Source organism: Vanacampus margaritifer, chromosome 16 (genome assembly GCF_051991255.1).
Source record: "Vanacampus margaritifer isolate UIUO_Vmar chromosome 16, RoL_Vmar_1.0, whole genome shotgun sequence".
In the NCBI taxonomy this organism is placed as follows: domain Eukaryota; kingdom Metazoa; phylum Chordata; class Actinopteri; order Syngnathiformes; family Syngnathidae; genus Vanacampus; species Vanacampus margaritifer.
In genome coordinates, this window is record NC_135447.1 from 16,873,591 (window position 1) to 16,899,154 (window position 25,564).

Genomic DNA, 25,564 nt, shown 5'->3' on the forward strand with positions numbered 1-25,564 from the left:
TTAACACTGACAGAAGCATTAGTCAAGCCTTTGAGGGGTTTGTAAGTGTTCCTTGCAGGACAGGGAATAAGTCGTGCACACAACATCCCTTTTTGCTCTTACTCACTTACTACAGGCCATGACCTTGGGGCAACTTGTGGGCAGGTTAATGGTGTGTCTATCTGAGGGCGTACAATACAGTTCCCTAGATGGGGAATTGTCATGGGGGGTGGGTGGGGTAAACTACCGCAGCACTTGACTATTAATCAAAGCAGCTAAGGTCCTGCGTAAAACAGATTGCTGAAAAATGGATGAGCTAAGAGGAAGAGAAGAGACTAAAAGGGAGGGAGGCCAGAGAGATAAATGTAAGCTAAATCTGTTAGTACACAGCGCTTAAGAAATATGGTAAACATTGGTTTCATCTACTGGTATGGTTAATAAGAAGTGTGTAAGCTCTTTAACCTAAATAATGATGACTGGTTTTAAATATTACATATTAGAACATAGTTAAGATTGTTATCCACACATTCAAATACTGTTTCATATATAAAGGGATTTTCTCTTCACCGTTTGAGTTACAATTAAATAGTTAAGGCCTGGGTATCGATTCTAATTTCCTCAATCGATTCAATTTCGATTCACAAGAGTTAATTTCTATTCGATTTTCCTCAATTCGATTCGCTTCAATTCCATCCGATATTAATTATTGACCATCACTTCTTAAATATCAAGCAAATGATGGAAACTCCACAAACATTTAATTCCAAATTACATTTTGCAAAGGCTGGTTAAATGATTTAGGTTATTAATGAACATGTGAAGTAACACGTGTTATAATCACTTAACTCATTCACTCGCAGCCATTTTCACTGAAGCAAATCCCTTCACCTCTATTTTACTGGATTTTGACAGATTTTGCAAGGCCCTCAGAATATTGTGTTCTATTGCTATAAAAACATGGAATCTACCAAAAGGAAGATTAGCGTATCTTCTTTCATCCAGCAAAAAATATATTTCTATCTGTTTCCTTTCTGCTGCAATTAGCATTAGATTATAGCTAAGTTTTATCATTATTCACAAATATATTTAGAAATGTGAGTAAATGAGCTTTTTTTACGTGGCCCTGGTTGATCTCTTTTGCTCTGCTGCCGAATAATAACTACCATTTCTTTGCAGTTGAAAGGCTGCATCAAAGACTTCTGTATGCTAACATATAAAAAAAACTAACAAACATAAATACGACTTTGGGACACTTAAAACATTTAAAATAGAACATATTTAGTTTTAACATGCAGTAGTATAGTTTTTAGAAGCAAATGAGTCAAGTGTTATACTGTACAACATTGACATCAGCAAGGATGAGATGAAAATAAATTCATAATTAAAATTCAATAATTGCAAATATAAATGAAAGATTCTGAATGGTCTTAAAGTGCAATAAGTCAGGTCTTTCATAAAACACTTTTAAATTCACGTGAACAGTACATTTTTACAAAACAGTAAGATACAAAAAATGTGGCCTTTAAAATTCTATTTTCTTATGAATTCATGGGAAAAAGAGATATTAAAATAATCAAATCATGGCTTTATGAATCAATATCAGGCTCAAAGAGGAAAATCGACTCAATATTGATTATTCTATTTTTCAAACACAGCCCTAGTTATGCGTGTGTCCATTCACTGATGTCAACTGGGTCAATATTATTAGTGCAAACAATTGCCACACTATGGCCAGAAAAATAATAATAATTCAACCTCGGTGGCGATCTGTGCTCTGTTGCCAATATAAAATCTTTCCTGTCCATTACAATAACCTTAAAATGCCAACTTTTTGTACATACATGTACATAAGTACATTTAGCACAAGGGTGTCAAAGTCAACCACACAGTGGGCCACAACTCAAGGGACATTTGAAGTCACGAGCCGAACAAGTTAACATTTTTTTTTAACAGACTAAATGTCATGATCTGTGTTTTGTCTGGTTTTATTTATATTTTAGTTGTCATATGTTCCCTGTGCCCCTGTTGTCATAGGCTTCATGTTCCCGGGTCCTTGCTCCTCACTCCTTTGTTTACTAGCACCTCTCACCACAAATTTCATCCAGGACTCCCCAATGCACGCATTGCATATTGGAAATGACTTGTAATGTATTCTAAAAAGAATACGTGTTGCTTGTGCATTACTTTGAATCATCAGAATGTTTTTAACTTTCTTTATCTCACCAAAGAGCAAAAATAGCAAGCAACAAACTTTAGAAAAACAGATAATTATAAGTGTCCATGTTTATCTGTTAGATAAGTAGTAACGTCATCAAACATTTACTGCATGTTATTGGCTAAAATTAGTTTTACTACAGAACTTGAGACAAAATGTTCAATACCACTTTTTTTTAGGCTGATACCAGTATGACTATTCAACTCTTGACTAGTCACCGATACCACTAGTACTTTTGATACATAAATAGATAGAGAGAGAGAGATAATTAAACTAAGAGTCATGCATGTTAACTACACGCCATGTCCCACAGGATAGAAGTAGTTACTAGCTGAGCCAGACGTGGCCAGGGGGCCAGGAGTTATACACATGATTTAGCAGAATGGCAGGAAAACCACAATTTAACTCTGACATATTCAAATTTCATTTCATGATGTCTTGGATCCTGTGGGGGACATGGGCGGTATGATAGCCTGGCAAAGATTCCACGGCAATAGTATCTCACTGCCAGCATCTGAGGAACAATCAGACCATCTGTTCCCAGACCGAGACCTAGATTAGACTGACTTATTTACATGCGTGATTTCAAAATTAATGTGATTTCTTAATGGTAAATGTATTTAGCGGTTGATGTTTAATGTGATTAATGTGTCTTATCTCTTGATTTAAGCCTTACCCTGCAAGACAGGACTGATTACACTGATGACTCTTAAGGAAAGGTCAGTGTATTATGAAAAACAGTACACAGTTTATTTAGTGTACTAGATGCTCCATCAACAGGAATTAATATTATTGTTTGGTTGGATAGTGAAGTATTTTCATTACTTCATCTCCAACTCAATCTTCGTTGAGGTCTTAAATGTACTGATGTGCTGAGAATTCAATCACAAGTTTCAACAATCGTTAGTCATTAAAAAGCCACAATAAATCAATGTGTGAATCTCCTCAAGTCACTTCAATGCTTTGGTGACCTCAGGTGATGCATCATACCCCAAAAAGACTTCATGCTAATGAAAACCATTTGGCACAGGAGTACAAAAGCCCAAATGATTGCTAATGGCCTTGCATGAACATTATCATGGTGATCACGAATCACAGTCGTGATTTTGAGAATATATTTCAGGGCTCTTGTCCTTTTCACTGACTTAATAAATTATTATTTATCCTTTACCATAAATAGAATCATTTTACAGAGAGTTGCAGATACATTTAAATGTAAAAAAAAAGTTCAATGTCAAAGTAAATACAACATCCAACTTTTACGTACCTGAAGATTGGTAATTTGGAAGGTACCATTTTCCATCAGGCTTATTCGACCGTCATTCACCAGAATCCTCTGGCCGTCTTTCTCCCACTGAATACTGGGAACAGGGTTCCCCAAGATGTGGCAGTGCAACTGTACTGTTGAACCTGGTGCATATGTATGATTTGTTGGTCCTTGCCGGATGATGGGGGGAACATGATCAGAAGGTGCTGTGGGGATTTAAAAGTTGAATAAACAAGTTATTTAAGAGTTACAGGCATCTACTTCAAATATCATTCAATGACAGTTAGTAAACCATCTGGCTAAATAATATGATATCCTTTCGTAAACCTTCTGTCCACATGACTTGATAAGGCTGTTGCACTGAAACTATGTTAATAGCCACATTAAATTCCAGCCTCACAATCCATTAAATAATCTGACATTTAGCCAGATACATTTTAATTCCTTTGCTGCATGAGAAAATAAACACCAACCATTCTGGTACAATGAATACTAGTAATAATCTGCTTGGGACGGTTGCAGAATATCTGCACATTAAATTCCCTGAACATATGTAGCCTAACTAATAAATATTCAAAACTCATTTGAATTAAATAAGTAAAATCCCTGCCACAGTTGGGCTTTAGGTTAGCCCCAGGTGCAAGCTAGCGAGCTCCCCCAGCTAGCTCTCCGGGTACTCATTTACCTACTACGCACCTTTTTAATTTCTGGACCTGGATTTGCCACCTCTGCTGTACAGTGTACATTTTGGCTTTAGGTTAGCCCCATGTGCTAGCTAGCGAGCTCCCTAGCTAGCTGCCCAGGAGTTTGTTTACCTGCGAGGGACCTAGCTAGGGTTTTTACTTTCTGCACCTGGATTTGCCACCTCTGCTGTACAGTGTACATTTTATCACAGCAAGTCTTGCCATTTCCTATCCTACAGAAATAAAAAGCTAGCCACCTGGTTACTGTGGCTTTATTAATGGTATTCATATGTATTTTTGAGACATAATCATCACATCAACAACAACAAAAATATCCATATTAACAAGGTATGTTCGATACCCATTTTTTTCAGACCGATACCAGTACGATTACTCAACTCTTGAGCAGTGACCAATACCAAGTAGGCTTACTGACACCATTAGTACTTTTGATACAGAAAATGTCCCCAAAAAAGGCAATAACAGATCATTTAAGTTGTCGTGCCACAACACTAACAATCGATTTGAACCTTTTCAGTCGAGATTCAGGATTCAGGTGTGCTGAAGTGACTAACTATCTTCCCATAACAATGGACTCCAATACATCATCAATATTATTATTACTTGATCTTAGCACTGCCTTCGATACCGTTGATCATAACATACCATTAGAACGGCTCAAAACATATATTGGTATTTCAGGTTCAGCACTCGCGTGGTTTCGTTCTTACCTCTCACAGAGAAGGCACCGTGTATTCTATGGCTATGCAACCTCTGAGTTATGTAACGTTATGTGTGGCGTCCGACAAGTGTCAGTCCTTGGCCCTCTCTTATTAAGCATCTATATGCTAACGCTTGGTGATAGTATACCTAAATGAAACATTAACTTTTACTGTTATGTCGATGATACTCGATTATATCTGCCTTTAGAAACAACAACCCGCATAACTGCAGTAATCTAGACGTGTTCCTAGCCGACATTAAACAATGAATGTCATTTAATTTTCTGCTCCTTAAACCTGATAAAACCGAGACATTGATTGTTGGTCCCGCTCGTCATCGGCACCTGTTTATAAACACCACTCTAAACCTCGACAGCTGCACTATTAGCCAAAGTGACTCAATAAAGAATCTCAGTGTTATATTCGACTCAACTTTCTTTTTTCAAATGCACATTAAAAATATTACTAGAGCTGCTTTTTTTCAACTTTGCAACATTGCTAAAATTTGTCCTATTTTATCTGCTAGTGACACAGACACAATAATTCATGCGTTTGTTACGTCTTCGACTACTGTAACGTATTGCGCTCTGGTCTTCCTATGTCTAGTTTTCAAAGTCTATAGTACGTACAAAATGCTGCAGCTAGACTTCTGATGCGGGCAAGAACGTTTTATTACCCCGATACTAGCCAACTTGTATTGGCTTCCGGTCCACTTGAGATGCGATTTCAAGGTTTTGTTACTTACATATAAAATATTACACGGCTTAGCGCCTTCCTAGGCAGTTGATTTAATAGTACCATACATTCGGACCCGAAACCTTCGTTCGCAACACACTGGTCTTTTGGTGATCCCAAAAAAGAAGTCCGTGGGTTCAAGAGCGTTTTTGATTTGGGCTCCTGTGATCTGGAATGGCCTTCCCTCGGAGGTCATAACCGCTACCTCTGTAGAAACGTCTAAATCTCGCTGTAAGACTCATTTTTACACTCTTGCATTTGGCTGAATTATGTTGGCCTTGTGACTGCCGCTGCTCTCTTTTTACTTCCATCTCCCTGGCTTGGAGAGGGAGTTAGGTGTCAATGAACCAATTGGATCCTGCTGTACGGATTGACCGGGATGAGATCTGAGGCAGAAGACCATCTTGAAGTTGTTGCCATGGAGATTTCTGCAACGAACAACCGGGCCTGGTTTGGATGAGTACCCACTCCCCTAACAGTGTCTTGCTGTAGTGCTTCAACTTCTTAAATGGACGTTCGCCCTAGTCTAGTTAAAATTGTTTAGCATCACATACTAAGTAAATTGTTGGTCCCTTCTCAAGGCTTCTTTTTGTTTTTGTTTTACCATGCCTTCTTGTGGTTAGATCAGGGGATGTTGTTAATATTTGTCAACTGTGGGCCTGTGAAGCCCTTTGAGACTCTTTTGTGATTAGCTCATTAATTCCCAAAAACGTATATATACGTTCTATTTTAAATATTAGCGTGCTCCCAAAGATGTATTTATACGTTTGTTTGTTTTTATGCAAGGCTTTGATGCAGCCTCTGACCTGAAGAGGACGCGTAAAGCAATAGTAGTTATTACTAAAACGGCCAGCAGGTGGCAGCAGAGCATAAGAGATCAACTAGGGCCATGTTGCAACAAGCTGTTTTCCACACTGTTTTAAACAGATTTGTGAATAATGATGAAATGTAGCTATATTCTAATGATAAATGCAGCAAAACGGAAACAGATAGAAATAGACTCTAATCTTTCTTTTGGTAGGTTCCATGTTTATATAGCAATAGAACACAATATTCTTTTAGGCCTTGCAAAATCAGTCCAAATCCAGTAAAACAGCCGGCAGAGAAGGCTTCAGTGAAAATGGCTGGGAGTGAATGAGTTAAGGGCTATATAAATAAACTTGACGTCACTTGACTTGAGGAAAGACCTATATATCGCAATAGGGCATTTTTCCTCAAAATTGCATGCAATTAATTAATGGCAAATTTCTGTTCTTTTAATTTTTAATTTCTAGCTCTTGATCGTAAAATGACCACGAAAAGGCCCTTTCAGGAGTACAATACCTTGATATAAGGCCGGGTATCGGCTTGATACAGATACCAGGTATCATACTTGCCCATCCCCAATATTAAAAATAATATTCAATATGGTGTTTGAGTGGTTAGAATGGCTGCCGCACAGTTTTAATGTTCAGGGTTTGAACATGCAAAAACGCATATGGTCTATTTGCGCCCTGTGATGGGCTGGCGACCAATCCTGTATTAATCTGGAACCAACTCAAAATGCGGAAAGCCCATCAAGGAATGGTGCTGGACTAAAACTGTATTTTGAAGGAAGCATATGTTGCAGTTGGGATATTTGCATAGTGCCTTCAACACTTATCTGCTTTGATTACATCAGATAAGACCCCCTGCTGTCTGCTCATTTGGGGGAGGGGTATTTTAATTTGAGACAGATTTGAAGGATGTTTGACTTTACATCAGCGCACATTGAAAGGAGATTAAGCATTGTGCCTCCAACTCAGTGGGAAATGTTTATAGTGCAAGATCATAAATCTAAAAACAGCAGGGAAAAAAATCTAATTAAAACTAAAAATCTAATGTATTAAGGGAGTAAATTGTTGTATATTAAAGCCATTACTTTGGATCTAGGATTGAATTGAAATGTGAAATGTATCTGTAAGGCTTGAAAGTAAAAGTAAAATGTGTTTTCTCTGTCTTCATTCCTCAAAATAAAACAATGGAAACAATCAACCACTAATGCTTATTTGGAATAACGTATTACTCTTTACGCTTTAATCAAAGGTGGGGGATTGGAGTCACATGACTTGCCAATTTTAGGACTTCCAACTTGATTAAACTAAAACTTATGCTCAATTCCACTTTGATGTGAAATAAATAAGTTCACTAGTGCATCCATCCAAGTCTTACAGGTTTTTATTAATATATTGCACCTTTTATTTTATTTTTTGTGCCATGTGTTCCACAAACCTGGCAACCCCTAGTCACTAGTATGCCATATTAGCACTCATTGCGTAAGTATCACGGAGGGAAGAAGATCTGAAGAAGATTATGGGTGCGTTTGGAAATTCACTCTGATGCCCTAAACACAACTGAGAGTGGTGTATTCAGAGAGGCAGAGCGCACTTCCCTTCACATTGATTTCTGAAACCACTGTATTGATAGAATAAATGTACATTTTATCCTATATTTACTCTTATAGTATATTACATGACTTTACTGCCATACATGGTATTTTTCAATATTTATCATCGGAGTAAGAACAGCACATACATTGATAGCTGTCAACACGCATGCAAATGTGGAAAAACACCAATGTACAATATATATTAAATGATAATATCGGCAGGTGGTGGTTTTCAGACAAAAGCTTTCATTGTATGAGTTAAATTTACAATTTGCCTAAACCAAGTAATGACTTGGCTTGCTTGATTCCTCCCCACAGTAACTTGAGGTTTGTACAAAACTTAAAGGTTAAGAATTGAAATGATTTATTTCCACCTGCACCCGCCTGCAGTGATTTGCATGAACATGAACAGAATATTTTTTTCTGACACTTTCTGACATTTTAATAAAAGTTGGGATAGAAGAAATACGCAGGTCAAAGATCAATTGATCTGGTTCTAGAAAATGTAAATGTTTGTTTAGTGATATGTTTGGTCAAACTTCTAATTGCTGAATTTGTATTTCAGGTCAGGAACTCTTTCATTTTTGAGGACGCCTTGCAGTGTGAGGACCAAAAATCATGTCCCCATTAGGGAAACAATTTTACATGAATCCAGGCTTCCCCAATCCTGGTCCTCAAGGGCCCAAGTCCTGCAGGTTTCAGATGTTTCTGTACTCCAACCAACCTGATTCCTGGAATCAGCTTATCAGCAAGCTCAGCAGAAGCCTGATAACAATTCTGATCTTTAGAATCAGGTGCATTGGAGGACAGAAACATCTAAAACTTGCATGACTTCGGCCCTCGAGGACCAGGATTGGGGAAGCCTGCATTAATCTATCAATTTGCATATGCTGGCCCAGATAGAATTGTGCGTGTGTCTGTATGTAACTCACCGCTTTCCACCTCTAACAGGGCTTTTGTCAGTATGCTGCCTGCCACACTGATAGCTTGGCAAATGTAGTAGCCGGAGTCCTCAACATGGACATCAACGATGGTTAGCTCACCGCTTAGCGACACAGAAAAACGGCCTTGTTGCGACTGCTCCTGAATAGGGAACAGCAAAATCTGAAGAAGAAACAGCAACATGCAAATGAACTTCAGACCCATATTCCGCATCCGTTGTTTCTTAGCTGTTTGAATGATAGTTGTGGATGCGTCTCCATTTCTTCATGGGTGTGACGTTCTTGTTGCCACTCTTCACTAGCTATTTTTGATTATTTTAAGAATGCTGGAAGCTTCTTTATGCTTACTTATTATAGCATTTTATTCTCCTCACTTTGTTTGCCGTGCAATAACTAAAATGTCAACTTGTTTAAAAAATACACCCCATCTTGGGAATATATCGTCTGATTACACATTACTTACAGTATTGGCACAATTTAATGTTAAATATCAACTTTTCTCCATTAATTTTCAATGGTACTGACATTGAACTTTTTCTAAGTCCCACCTTCCAGCCCACTTCCATATATACAAACTTCTCATCATTATCAGCTCTCTGATACTGCTCAGTGGTGCATTTGCATTGTCAGTAACCAGGAGGTCGCGGGTTCGGATCCCACCTGCGATTGTACATCGCAAGTATTTCCATGGCCGTTATTCTAAGGGAAATACATGTATACCAACTGACTATTAGATCAGGAAATGCATTATAATTTCACTAAAATGATTAAATGCATATGTCCCCATTTAGCATTGATAGCTATCAGCATCAGATGAAACTTTTCAATATAAATATGCCATTAGCCATGAATTTGAACAAGGCAAGTTAGGTCAGTGGTTAGAGCAATTGCCTATGACCACAAAGGACCTGGGTTCAAACCCTGCTTGGACCACATTGTAGTACATGTGATGGTTTGATACCAGCTATCAGATCCGGGAATTCATTATAATTTCTCTGAAATGATTAAATCCCACCTTAGGCAGTTTGAGTTTTCTTTTTATTCATTTGTCATTTAACTACAATTAAAAATGTGTGATTTTATGACATAATATATCTTTTGATTTCCTTCATAAGCATTCAGCTTAGCATTCAGCTATTAGCATTCAGCTTCCAGCACTCCCACGCAATTTCTGCAGAAAGTAGTTTAGTATAGTTTAGTTTTAATTTGCTATTGACTGACAATTTGGTTTGGTTGCATAGTTATTGTTCTGCTAGTACTGGTGCTACTACCTTATTTTGCCAACACCCTTAGAGACTTTTCAGCCCATTATTCAGACTGAAGAGTTAGTGTTGTGCTGTCTCTGCTGGTTCTCTGGACTCTCTTGTCCATTGAGATAAATGTAGACTGCCAGGCTATATACATGCTCACTGCCATAGGCGTTTGTAGCTCATATTTGAATCCCACCACAGATTTTTTTCCCCTGTACTGTATGTCTTTTTTTTTAACAAGTTAGAAAACAGTATAACCATACGTACACTACTAGGTGAAAATGTAAAGTTTTAATAGCCAAAATGGTTATTTCCACCAAGTACCTCCCACCTGTACAACTGGGCTCCTAACAAACTGCATAGAGCAATATCTATATCTCTATAATATAATATATGCCTTCCAGTGATATACAGTTGTGGTGGATGTACCTGGCTTCAATCAGGATATGTGAAAGGGTTGGGATGGTTACTTTAAAAATGTATTCTGTTACAGTTACAAGTTACCTGCTAAAAAATTTAGTTAGTAACGTAATCCAAGTACCATAGTATTAATGCAACTTCATCTCTCTCTCTCTCATTTATTTCATACTTTGTTTTCGTATAGTGATAAAAAAAGAAAGAAGATGGACTGATGTACCATGTTGCCGGTTCGATCATTGTTTTTCAAAGGAAAAACAGATGTTTGCAAATGTTTTATTTTGATTCAAGACAAAAGATAACCATAAAAAATCATAAAATTCTTCTTTCATGAAGGACTACAGAATTAAGTGAACAATTACTGTTGATATGCTGAAATCAGAGAATTTGGACAATTTTAAATTAAAAAAGGAAACGAGAAACGAATACTCAATTATTAAAATAGGCAATTAACTTTGACAGCTCTAGTATTTATTTTTAATTCTCGTCATGGTTCGCCACAGAATTCCAGTCTTCACCTTCTGCCATGATTTTTCATCACTCTTCCCCTTCCCTTGTGCACTCTCTCCTACATAAATTCTCATCTGATCACAACCTTCCCACGCTGACATGGAACTGTAAACCTCACCACAGCACCCACACACTCTCATCAGGTCTTTCAGTGCATTCCAACATGCTGGAAAGCTTATCACACTTGTGCAAACCCACACATGCACACATTTGTAGATGTGCAAGCCTATGCAGACTCACTCTGATGCTGAGTAAAAGTCAGAGTTGAGCAAATGATTGAAAGGTGTGTGGGTGAGAGTCATGCTGGTGCGACACCACACAAAGCACACAGACATAGCAAAGTGATGGGTCAAGAAAAGGGCTATCAAGTTATTCATGCAACAAATTGGTTAACCTGAGACATATCCAATATAGGACGTATTTTTTTCAATGACAAGTGTGTATTCAACATCTTAAACTGCACCTTAACATAAAAACAAGCAAACATATGATTTGTGTTTTCAGTTCTAGGTTTTAAATTTGGGTGCCACAATACTATTAGGACAAAAAATTCATTAGGGGAAAAAAAGAGAAAAAGAAAAGCAGGAACTTGTTTTTGCGATTATACAATAGATTTTAAAAAACATATATGACCTTTTTTTTTCTTTTTTCTTTTTTTTTTACCTGGCTTCCTTCTTTTTGCCAAAAGACAGCTGGTGGAGGGTTTCCTTTAGTGCCGCAGAGAAAGGTTACAGTGCGACCTGGTGCTGTGATCTGGTCCCGTGGCCGCACAAGAATCTGTGGGGGCACTGAAGAACAGAGTACCACAAAAATGACATTCAGAAAACTTCAGAAAGTTTGTGTTTGTGCAGACTGCAAACAATCACACATAACAGCTTAGGCAAGTGTTCATGATAATTTCGGGTGTTCTCTCTCTTTATCGTCACAAAAACACACGTGACACAATTATTCAAAAACATCATATAATGTATGTATAAGCCAGAATTGATTTTGTTTTATTCTTAGGTCTATAATTCTATAATTTAAAAGTAATTTGACAAATAATGAAATGGGGACTACAAATAGATGCTAGGTTTTGTCACTTGTTCTCTTCTCTCACTGCCACTCAGTGTGCGTGTTTGTAACATACGCATCTCAATTTCTATTGATTCAGTAGCAAGTGTCAGGCTTCCCTTCTTACTGGGGGTTTGAATGCATAATGATTCCTTCACTAGTCCTAAATTATTTCTCTTATTCCCACCTGATCTCCTGCCTGTCTTTCAGTCGTTCATTATTGAATAATTGTAAAGGCACAGATATGTAAATAGATTGGGATATAACCGCACCTTCTACACGAGAGAAAAAATTATAATTTTCAGAAAAAAAAAAAGATGAACAACAGCTCTACAGTCAGTAAATTGAATTAAAAAAAAGCATAGGTGCTTGTTACATCCTGTGTTTATTAAATCATGTACACCAGTAATACACAGCATTAAAAGAAAGAAAGAAAGAAAACTAGTACTAAAACTAACATGGCATTTTTAAATAACAAAAACTAATAAAAACTAACGGAACTACCCTGAAACCAATTAAAACTAACTAAAAACATTTGGGTCAAGAATAACCCAACTGTGGGTCAAAAATGGACCAATCCTCTACTTGGGTCTATTCGACTCAACTTTAAGTCAAGAAACGGGTCTTTCAGCGTAAAACAACTCGTAAATATTGGTCTGATCCTTTACTTGGGTCAAAAATTTGGGTAATTTTGTATAAAACAACCCAGAAAGTTGGGTCAAATTGACCCATAAAGTGGATCGGTCCTTTTTTTCTTCTTTTTTTTTATTATCCATAATTGAGTTACTTTTGACCCAACTGTTTTTAGAGTGTATAAATGATCCTGAATTTAACTATCATAGACACCTGCCCTCTTTAGAAGGAGAGCCCCCAGTTCACAAAGCACATCTCATGACAATGCCTGCCTTAAATGTCCCGGGATCAATGTAGGCACCACACTAAACCTCTAGGTCAGTGTGGGGCATGCACTTGGAATTGTGGATTTTAACGCTGAAGTAAAATAAACTACAATACTTGACAGCCATGCTACCCCAAGGATTAGAATTCCTGTGCAGGCTGATGCAAGAGCTGAAATATTTCAGAAAAGCAACGTAATACTTAGTGCCTATGTAATGCAACCCATGTAACATTCAGAAGCAATAAACACGTAAGAGTGGCTCGGATGATAGGAATTCTCTCTTGACTCGTGGTTTGTGGATTTGTTTCCCAGCAGAACCCAAATTTCCTCGTAGTACATGCATACATTAGCTCTTACTTTCCAATGGCAATACATCCCATTAATGAGTGTTGTGACTGGGTGAATGAAGGGACAATAATTTTAAATAGAGAGTTTATGGTCATGTTCTCATCATTTGTTGTCCGTCATATTCCAAAGGATAAAATAAAGGCTTGAAAATGAAAGACTAGTAATTTAAGCAGTTAATATCAGCTATGTGAGAAGTCATCATAAATAACTACGATTCCCATACAATTCATACATCTCTCATCACCAAACCTGTGCGCGTAGACAAGCAGAAATAAAACGGGGACTGCTTCACTAAATGAACTGGAATAGTTGACAGCTTTGTTTACTTTAACTAAAACAGTAATGACTTCATCTAGCATGAGCCTTAAGACTAGAAAGTAGGGTTGGAACGTTTCACAAAATCCACGGTTTACTTAGTTTCTTGGTTTTGTGCTCACGGTTTTCTGTTTGGTTCAGTATGTGGTGACTGTTATAAAAATCAAATGTCTTGTATTAGGTACTGTATATAGTATATAGTGGCAGACATACCAAATAAAAGCTCTTGCAACGGACCTGTGTATCCACCTGTTGCCATTCATACAATTTTATTGAGCAATATTATTGATCATTTAATCCAACATTTTTTACTTTGTAATTTTTTTTATTTGTCCCACTCTGTACTGTATGTCTGTAACTTTGTGTTCTTTTGCTGCTGCCTATCTTGGCCCGGTCTCTCTTGAAATAGAGGTTTTTAATCTCAACAGGACCAACCTGGTTAAACGAAGGTTAAATTAAATAAAAATTTAAAAAAAAACTACAGAATAAGTCATGGCTCCTTGCAAATATGGCTTCCGGTTTGTATAAACATCCACGAGATAACGGCCAAATTAGCAGATGCTTTAGGTCAGGCTGACTTTAATTTCAGTCATCCTCAAGTCTCTGCCTGGAACTCTCGATTGGCATCAATTTGGGCCAAATTTGTGGTCATTTGTAGTCAGCTCATGCATAAAGCACCTTCTTCAGCTCTTCCTTCATCGGATATGAGCAAACACCGTTCTCATCTTTTTGACTCTAAACACAATCATGTATTTGAAATGAAATTAACAAGCTATGCTTAAACTGCATACTTTTAGTGTTAATTTGAGGGTATTTACATCCAAATCAGGTAAGTGCTATAAGAATCATAACACTTTGTGTATATGAGTCCCAATTTTTAGCGATGGGTCTGGCTAACTGCATACTAGCATTGCATTGGGTTGGGTTAAACCATGTTTCCGTGATAATCAAATTATCTCCGTCATGAACATCACAATTCCCATTGAGTTATAATTCCAAATTGTCTGTCTTTTGTACCAGAGACATTGCTTTGAAGATAAAAAGACACGGCAGCGGTGACTCTACTGTGACGACGCCAGCGTCATTAAAAATTCAACAGGAGAAGCATCAGGACGAGTCACGCCGCAATATAATTGGTTGTGCGAATGGACTGATTGGAGCACATATGAACCTAACCAAAAATGGAGAACCGAACAGTTTTCAAATACCATTCCACCCCGTACTAAAAATCATTTGGGGGTGTAAATCAGCTGCCATTCTGGTTATCAAAGACTCTTACATTTCTGACATGGACGCATGTTTAATATGATACCACAGCAACAATCGACCAGTTTCCAACAAAGATGCATTTTTTTTAAATTTGTGTGTAAACAAACACAGATATATATATATGTGGCTTTGGTATCTGGCCAGAGTGAGATAATATCTGCTAATTTATGAATACCATAATTGCTATCTTTTCCTTGACAAAATGTTCAGTCTTCTCAACCCAATTTTAAATTGGTACCGGCAAACAATGAAATGACTTTGTCCAACCCACTTTGATGTCGCAGCCAAACACCACAACTTTTTGATGTTGGGTAGGTATCTAATGTATCCATTCAAATGCCCAATAAGCACCAGAACAAAACTATGCACAGACCTCCAACATGGATATGGCTGTGTCCAAAGTTACGAGGCATCATGGGAAAACAATCTATGCAGTGAAGTCCATACTATTATGTATGGAATTAGTGTTAAACAGACCATATCGTAAATTGAGCAAAAACCTGAACATTTTCCTTCTTGTCTGACATGACATGACATGTCTTTGACCCAAATACAGTGACAGCTAGAAATACTGTATTGTAGGCCTATTCAGGTTATTAAAATTGTGTTTATGGTTCTTTTCACAGCCCTGTCTGGATTATAACTGTTAGGTTCAGTGAAGCAAACAAGCACAATGCCTGTGGCTGGAATAAATAATTACCATTAATGGGTTCATGCGGGACAATATTGCTTTAGATTTAGGACACAAAGAAACATTTGCATCTTCACATTGGACAAAAATGGGGAAATTAATTAACACTGGGGTTTGAAAAATAAATGCTGAATTTTACAACTCCTGGCAAAAATTATGGAATCAACGCTCCTGGTGGATGATCATGTAAATGTGTGTTGTTGTATTTTTTGGGGGGAGGCAAATCATGGTTGTTTGACAAAATAATTTTTATTCAAAATACCACCATTCTGGCTTTAAGAAACACTTAAAAAACGCAAAACAAAGTTGTTGGAGTCACATTTTTTTTAGGTCGAGTAGAGGAAAAATACATGGAATGCCTCAATTCTCAAGATAAAGAAATTCTAGAATCATAATATCATCAAAAAAATACAAACAAAAATACTATTCAAACTTTGTATGTATTTTAGAGCAGTTTGCAGTCTCTGAGGCATGGACTTATCCAGAAACAAACGATAGTCTTCAGTTCATTGAAGATTGTCATTGACCACAGGTTTTTAAATTAATTGAGATCCTGACTATTTGCATGACATTGATCCATCCATCCATTTTCTTAACTGCTTAGTCCTCACAAGGGTCTCGGGGGGCGCTGGAGCCTATCCCAGCTGGCTTCAGGCAGTAGGCAGGTAAACCCTGAACTGGTTGCCAGCCAATTGCAGGGCACACAGAGACAAACAACCATCCACACTCACAATCACACCTATGGATGATTTGGAGTGTTGAATTAACCTGCCATGTATGTCTTTGGAATGTGGGAGGAACCCAAGAAGGCCGAAGCCCGGACTCGGTCCCACATCCTCTGCACTGGAAGGCAGAAGTGCTAACCAGTCAGCCAATCTCCCATGTGCCTTTACTTGATTTGCATCTCCATTTCAACAATGACTGTGGAAATTTGCATGTTTTCTTCAGGTTTTCTTCATCTTCATAATTCTCAGTGAATGGTACAAAAAAAGAAGTTCCAGCAGATTTGTGCCTCATCACTGAATATTGATTGCTTTTCTGTAGCCTTGCCCCCCCACCCCCCACACACCCCAGTTTCAGTGTTAAGGATGGCTTTCATTTGGTTTTTCTGTATGCAAATCCCCCCATCCACCCCCGCCATCCACCCCAACCCAGCCCCAGCCGCCCTCAGGCCCCCAAACAGCCCCCCCCCCCCCAAGCAATGGTTCTACCCCCAAGTTTTGGTATTTCTAATAAAAAATTGTTTTGGGGAACATCCGTGATATGAGTTTTTTCCTCCCAAATCAAACGTCTAAATGATTGTCTTCCAAGAGTGGTGATTACATATTATTTTAATGTTAAGCTTTGCTGTTTACTGTGCCCATTGAATGTATGATTTTCATCAGCCCACTATTTCCATTACTATGGCGTATTAGGGTCACGTGTAAATATTTTTTTAGAGGGTGGGGGCAATATTCGGGGAAAAAAATGTGCAAATGAAGTGGCAAATTTGTGAGTTTTTTCTCGGAATATTACCCCCGTAAAAAAAAAATATTATAGGTAGCCCTAATACACCGTCGTATTCCATTTACTATTAAGGTTTTATTTTTTGTTTAAATAATAATGATATAGAGCATTGTTTTCGCTGATGATATACTGCTAGCAGATAACGATGTGGCGTCATTAGGATATCAGACTATATGCAGTAGTGCACTTAATGATGTGTTTGTTAGACTCAATAATACGATTGGAATATCTGTATTTCCTACTGCACAATATTTAGTATGTACGGTCAACACAGCATATCGACCATAAGTATATGTGCTACATTACATCATGCTTTTAACATTTGGTTGCTGTGCTAAAAGGTAGCATAGTTATACAAATAAGTGGACATTCTACTCTAATGGTTCTTATCTCACCATGCTGTGCTGCTAGTGGGAGAGATCAAAGCATTCTAATTTGTTCTATATGCAACATATAAGCAAAGGCAGACAAAGTGCTCTATCACAGATGCCACACACCTCCCCTAATCCCTTACCCATGTGTCATTTGGGGCAGCATTCTGATGTTGTCACACAAGTAGGAAGGGAACAAAAACACTCCTACTCCCAACAAGAGTTCCCCGGGGACAGGATGTGACAAGCAGCTGTCACAGTCCCACACTAATGCTGTAAATTTCATGCACACCTGTGCCTGTGTCACACGCTCATTTTGGTGCATTCATCTTTCGCACCCCTCTCATACACAGAGGCAGACTCTTAGAATATAATTTATAGTTTCGATACAGTACGAGTTGCATCCTTGTGTTAAGCAATCCAATCACTTAACATTACATTCATTAGGAAATAAGTGATGAAATCATGCAAAAGGTGTCTATTGATTTTGAATTTTTCCAACATGCCGTCAATGTCGTAGACTAATGTAAAAATATCTACCATACAATATAACCCTTTTTTGTTTCTTTAGTATTTTGAAGTCTGCGGGATTGTGTTAAAAAAATGTAGTGTCCAAGACGGTAACACTACAAATGTCGCTGCCTCACTCTCCAGGAAGGACCAATTAATCCATATTGTTAGATTAGTGTAACAGTTCGATTGAGCGTGAATCAATTAGTCATGCATGAACAGTGGGGGAATGGAGATGTACCAAGCTTGGGTCAAATGGCCCAAGTCCGGCATGTGAAAGGGGAGGAAAACAATCTTGGTATTATTAGTGTTGAGATACGACTGTTACTGTTCAATAGGTCATTCGTGAGCTGAGTTCAATAACTCATTCACTCCCAACCATTTTTACTGAAGAAACCCCCTTCGCTCCCGGCTGTTTTACTGGATTTTGACTTATTTCGCAAGGCCCACAGAATATTCTGTTCTATTGCTATAAAAGCATGGAACCTACCAAAAGAAAGATTAGAGTCTCTTCTTTCATCAGGAAAAAGTATGTTTCTATCTGTTTCCATTTTGCAGCAATTAGTATTAGAATATAGCTAAGTTTCATCATTATTCACAAACCTATTGAAAACACTGGCAAAAAGAGCTTGTCGCAACAAGGCTCTGGCTGGTCTCTTATATTCTGCGGCCACCTGCTGGCCGCGTTTGAAATAACTACCACTGCTTCAACCATTCTCTTCAGTTCAGAGGCTGCATCAAAGCCTTCTGTATGCTTTAGCATGAAAAATCCAAAACAAAACATACAGTATGTTTTTGGGAGTGAGGGACAAATTATTTAAAAAACGTATTTATATGTTTTGGGGTTTGAATGAGTTAAACAGAGTCTGTGTTTTGTGCATGTGTAGTGTAATACATGCTTGTCCACACTGTGCAAAAGTATGTTTGTTAAAGGAACTACCAGCATGCGAGACAATGAGAGGAGTGAAACTCAACAGAGGAGTTGGACTCTCTTCCACAATAAATGTTCGTTCCTGGTTGGCTGCTTCCTCAAGTCAGGAGGCAAGCTACTATTGGTGGTATGTACAAATTTCGCTGTGCGAATGCATGCTCCTGATTGGTGGGCTGTTTTCACGCTCATTCCTGGTTGGCTGCTTCCTCGAGGGTCAGTGTTGAATGTTGTGTTTACAAACGACAACGTGAATTTTTACATTCAAAATCTGTCTCCAAGCTACTCAAACTACACCGCAAGCAACAAGTACCGAGAAGCCTGGTCTAGGGTGAGAAGCTCAGTCATCTTTAGATATACAGTAAATTATCTGGATTTTAAAGGGAAAAAAAAACTATATTGAGATTTTGATTTTTGTGTCTATAGCACAGTACTGTGCAGAAACGTATTTTGTATTATAATACAAACATCAATTATATCATATATCATTTGTATTATTTCCATATGCCAGTGAATTACCAAAATAAAATTCCTGTACTGAATTGCAGAGCAGTTTTTAAACCCTATTATTTCCTCTCTTTACCATTCATTCCATTCTGTTGTTCAGAACAAGAAAACATACTGTTAGTACAATTGCATGTTTCGTCTAGGAATGCCAGTTAAAAGGGTATGGCTTGGTTAACCATATAGTGCAGAAAATAAACTACCACGTAGATTCAATACTTTCATGTTATTTCTTTCTTTGTCTATAGCAAACAAAGTAAAAAGCCCCCTCTTAGCGCAAATATTAATATATTGAACCCAGACACAAACAATCATGTAACAATTAACTATGATGTATTTGAGATTATAATACTATAATTATAGTGATTCCCTCAACATTATGTAAGTCTCTCTCACACGCTCTCAAACACACAGAACGATGGCATGAAATGAGATACTCACTGGATGAGCCAACTGTGATGGAAGGAAGCAAAAAGGGGTGGAAAGGAAAAAGAGAGAATAATGAGATGATGAGCTTCTGATTAATGGGAAATGGTATACACATACAGTATGTTCCATATGAAACCGACTGAACATGATAGTATATGTAATGAGTTATAACAAGCTAATTTCGTTCCCAGTACAGTACACCAAGTGCATGTTTTACCAAGTGTGTTGTTATTATTATCCAGAGTATTGTCTGTAGCTGCATGCAATGATCCACATTCCATCGTACTTTGTCCAGCTCCTACTGGACCTACTTCTTCAGTCAGCTATAAAAAGACAAAAGCGTGTGTGTGTGTTTGACTGTATACAGTACACAGTTTAAGTATATCTTGCATAAATACAGTATGTGTCTCAGATATTTAGAAAAAACTATTTGTTATTGCGTGTGCATGAATGTCATTTTAGAAGGTCTGCATGTTGACAGGTGTCAGAAGAATGGAGGGCCCTCTGACAAAATTCACTTTTACATAGCGTAGCTCTAAATATTCCCTTTTATCATCACAAATGACAGTTTTTGTAGCCGAGTACATCTCTTCAAGGGACTGACTTTATTCTAATGCAATTTCAGTTCGTTTTGATCTTGCCTTTCTCTCTAGAGGCATGAAAAATTGAGACATGAAAAGGAACTAAAACCCTTACTTTTTCACTTTATCTCTTATATAGTCTTAGAGAGCCGTCTGTGCCCAGCGGCATAACGCGGTCTGTTTTAACCATGCAGACACAAAACCTCTCCTTGGGAAATATCTCTTGGCACACATTCTCAAAATTTGTCCTATCCTTATGCTTTCATTATATTCAGCACCTTTAAAGCTACTGAATGCAAAAAAATTTTTTTCGAATCGCTACTGCCACCTGTGGCCAAAAAATGAAACCGGATTTTCCCTTCTTCACATACACAATGCGCACATGACGTCACATCCGCAGACAGAAGGTGGGAAATTCGAACCTGAATCCTGACTGAAAACTATTGGCCAGAGGCTTGCAGGAGTTGCCATTAGAAACAGCTAAGGCATTAATCTACTAATTAAAACATGTTTCAGTCATAAAGGGTCAAATGAAAAGGCTATTGTAAAGATATGTTGGTGCACATTGTTACAAAGCTTCATTTGTTTTGTATTATAACTGAATTTACTTGATTAAATGTACATGTTTTTTTTTTTTAAAGCACAATACAGTTCACCTTTGACTAACACCGTTGAAACGTATTCACCAACAATCTGTATGGTGGCGTGTCTGTGTAAATTCTCAGTCATCCAGGTCATGGCAATCGGCTCTCATATTTGTTAAAGAAGTTTTTTTAACCTATTAAACCAAAAGGCTTCTTCAATTTAAAATTATAAGTGTGGGGTCCCACTATTTATGTGCCATTGCGGGTGGGTCCTCTGGAGTGTGGGTGATATTATCGTTTACTGAGGTGGTTCGTTAAACAACCAATCTGTTGTTCACTCGTCTTGTGGCAAAACAGCTTGTTTGTAATTTTATAGTAGCTGTAGTTTATAGTGGATTAGATACTTCGTTCTGAATGTAGAATTTTTGGATAAAGCACTTGTACAAGGGATCATTTGTCCAATGCATCAATTAAACTAATTTTGAAACCAAACCTTTTGTTATCATGTAATCTCACACTTGCGAAATGATAATTTTTGTTAGTATGTATCATAACTTCAGAAATCCAGACCTGTGGAGAACTGTACTTGCAAATGCTTTACCGTGTACTTGCAGGGTTGCTGCTGCCTCCGTTTTGCCAACACTGTTCTCTGACACACACGTGTAAGTGCCCTCGTCTTCAGCTCGCACCTGCTTCAGGTGAAGACTGTTGTCACTGCGGATCTCATATCTGCAAACACATCAGCCAAGTGTAAATTCTAACATATTGCAATCAAAACGGAATGTGTCATTGGGCATTTACGATATCGACGCATGACATTTAAAAGACATAAGCTTTGGCGGCACCTTACATACAGTATTTAGACAAATAGATACGCAATAAGACATTGAATAAGTAAGCAGTAGCTTACGATCAGATGCTCATGTAAAATACAGTGAGTACATTACTGTTACTGTCTTACCTGCCCCGAGGCAACTCCCCCTCCTCTCTCCGCCAGCGAACAGTTGGAGTTGGATCCCCATACACCTCACAAAAAAAGTCCACTGTATCGTCAGCCAACACCACTTGGTTCACTGGCTGCTTAGTGAACACCGGCCTCTCTGATATCAGACAGAGACAGAAAATAAAAGAGCAGCAAAAGTTAGCAGAGATAAATTCATACACATAGAGGCTTCAATTACATTTCATTACATTCTACCAGCAGTGTCTGAAATTGGAGCTGAGAGACGCATGGAGCTGAGAGACGCATGCGCGAGATGCTGTGATTATCGCGAGACCTACAGCGAGACCGGGACACCCCAACATGGCAGCGCCCTGCTGCTAAGATAGAACTAGCTCTATTATGCTAAACTAATTCGAGTTTAACCATCATATATCTTGGCTTTTCTCTTTTCTCTTTCATCCGACAGATTTGGAATACCATCCAACGTGGAGGACCTCGAACGCTTCATTGACGGTTATTTTTACAACTGCGCGATGGAGGACTCTTCCGTCGAGAAACCGTCTAAGGAACCCTCTAAAAAGAGAAAGAATGACTCAGCGACGGACACGGACGACCTAACCACTACGGAGGTCTCGGTCAGTATGCTGGAGTCCATAAATAAAAAGTTAGAGGTCCTCTCCCTAATCTGCGAGGAGGTGAAAGGATTTAAGGTAAGTATGGAATTCCTCAGCCAACAAATAAATGATCTCCAACGCAACAATGCCGAGATACACGCTACACTCGTGACTGTTTCAGCCGAGTTAGAAACCATTAAAAAGGAAAATAAAATGCTAAAATAAACTATTCTGGATGTTCAATCCCGTAGCATGCAGGATAATTTAATATTCTTAGGTATATCCGAGAACACCTCTGACAATCCAGAGGTTGAGATAAAAAAATTTATGACGACATCGTTAAAAATTCCTCAGGAGACGGTAAATAACATCTCCTTTCACCGGGTACATCGGCTTGGAGCCCGTAGGGGCAACAGACCCCGTCCTATTATCGCCAAATTTGAGCATTTTAAACAAAAAGTATTTGTTAAAAGTAAAGGACGGGAGCTTAAAGGGACCTCATTTGGAATGAATGACGAATTCCCTAGAGAGATTAATGAGCGGCGAAAGGTACTGTTTCCTATAATGAAACAAAATAGGTAGGAGGGTAAACGGACTATGATGGTCGTTGATAAACTATACATCGATGGCCAACTATTCCGGAACCCCAACTCCACTCCCTGGCTGTTCTAATTAGCATCGATGGAACTAAACTTTGTTTGATTATTAGATGTATACATATACATATACATATAATGTATATGTGGTTATAAAACCTAAAATATGAATACTCATTATGTTTACGCTATATTATAAATATAATAATAATACATAACTATATCTAAAAGTAGATTTAAACAAAAACAAAAAAAAATCTCGCTTGGGTTACCAGTTACTGGTGTATTATAATGTTGTTTAACTCCCCACTAACTTCCTTCACTTTCACATCCCTACCCGTTTTTTCACTGTTATATTTACTTACACATTTCCTTATATTTTACACAAATTATATAAATCACCTAACTACTTTGATTCTATCCTATAACATGCCAGTATTGACAAATGGCCTATGCAGATATTTACACAGGACTGAGCCTATATTGTTTGTATGCATAAATTAGTTCTGGTTTCCTGGAATGTTTGTGGCGCTCGCTCACAGGCAAAAAGAATAAAAACTTTAGACCATCTCTTAAAATTAAAAGCAGATATTTGCCTCCTGCAAGAAACCCACCTACAAAAATCTGAAGAAAAATTACTTATTGATAAGAATTTTAGCCAAGCATATTCTGCCCCTTATAACAGCAGACAAAGAGGAGTCTGTATACTCATACATAAGAATTTACTCTTTACTCTAAATAATATAATAACAGACCCAGAGGGCCGATACATTATTATTCAGGTAACTATATTTAATAAAATATATACACTTGGTAATTTATATGCCCCTAATAATGATGATCCGGCCTTTTTCTATGAATTTTTCTCTCAGCTGTTTGATTTAGCAGCGAACTCTACTATTATTATTGGAGGAGACTTTAACACAGTCTTAAATCCATTAATAGACCGTTCTAATAACACAACATGTATAAGGCGATTACAATCTACTAAAGTAATAGGGGAATATATGGATGATTTTGGCCTCGTCGACAGCTGGAGACTTAAAAACCCAAATAAGAAGGAATTTACCTTCTTTTCCGCTGTACACCGGTCTTTTTCAAGAATTGATTATTTTCTTACAAATAACTCTATTGCTGATAAAACTGTTACAAAAATACATCCTATTATTATTAGCGACCATGCACCAGTCTCCCTTTCCCTACAAGTTGATTATACCTTTAAACCACCACCAACATGGCGTTTTAGCATCTCACTGCTAAACGATGCAGAGTTTGATAAAATTATAAGGAAAGAGTGGGCAGACTTTTTGGAAATAAATGACTCTCCAGGCCTATCGCCATCTCTTCTCTGGGAAGCTGGGAAAGCAGTAATTAGAGGTAAAATTATATCATATTCATCTTATAAAAAGAAACAGGATCAAAAATTTGAAAATGACTTGGAAGATAAAATTAAACAACTGGCGGATGAGTACGCAATAAACCCAAATGACCAAATATGGACTGACTTACAAAATACAAAAATACAGTTAGACGATATGCTAACTAAAAAGACAGAGTTTATAATACAACAATTGAGATACAACAACTTTGAATATAATAACAAATCAGGTAAATTTCTTGCAAACCAACTTCAACGCAATCGGGAAAAATCTCTTATAACGGCTATTAAAGGGACAACTGGTGAATGTACACAATCACCAGAAGAAATTAATCAAATTTTTTATAACTATTATCGCAACCTATACTCAGAAACTAACAAACCTAACCCTGAGCATATTGAGGCATTCCTCAGTAGCTTAAATATGCCTCAGTTAACTACTGAATATAAAGATATGTTAGAAGCGCCACTTACTATAAACGAGTTGTACAGTGCTCTAGATAGTATGCCTAATGGCAAGGCACCTGGCCCAGATGGTTATCCGGCTATATTTTTTAAGCACTACTGGTTAATGCTTGCTCCGCTATTCTTAAGAGTAGTAACAGAAATTAAAACTAATGGTTACATACGTCCACACATGAATACAGCAGCAATTAAACTTTTATTAAAGCTAGAAAAAGACCCCACCCTTCCATCAAGTTACCGTCCGATTTCACTAATTAACACTGATATCAAAATTATTACTAAGGCTTTCACATCTAGATTAGAAACAGTAATCTCGACAATTATTCATAGCGACCAAACAGGCTTTATTAAAGATCGTCACTCTACTAATAATATTAGGAGGCTCTTTAACCTTATTAGCATGTCACAGTGGCATGATAAGAAGGCAGTTATTATATCGTTGGATGCAGAAAAAG

General features: G+C 37.7%; 1 protein-coding gene across 3 annotated transcripts in view; it reads right to left on the bottom strand.

The window, feature by feature from the left end:
• The window catches only part of robo3 (roundabout, axon guidance receptor, homolog 3 (Drosophila)), a 129,453-nt gene that overhangs the window by 45,859 nt on the left and 58,030 nt on the right, over nucleotides 1–25,564 (bottom strand). For 2 of the 3 annotated variants that reach the window (XM_077546933.1, XM_077546932.1), the window contains exons 5-9: nucleotides 22,075–22,213; nucleotides 21,715–21,842; nucleotides 11,790–11,914; nucleotides 8,941–9,112; nucleotides 3,462–3,667 (exon numbers count right to left, since the gene is read on the bottom strand). In XM_077546933.1, the coding sequence (XP_077403059.1) occupies nucleotides 3,462–3,667; nucleotides 8,941–9,112; nucleotides 11,790–11,914; nucleotides 21,715–21,842; nucleotides 22,075–22,213 (770 nt within the window). The remainder of the gene's footprint in view (nucleotides 1–3,461; nucleotides 3,668–8,940; nucleotides 9,113–11,789; nucleotides 11,915–21,714; nucleotides 21,843–22,074; nucleotides 22,214–25,564) is intronic. The other variant, XM_077546934.1, reaches the window with a different exon arrangement.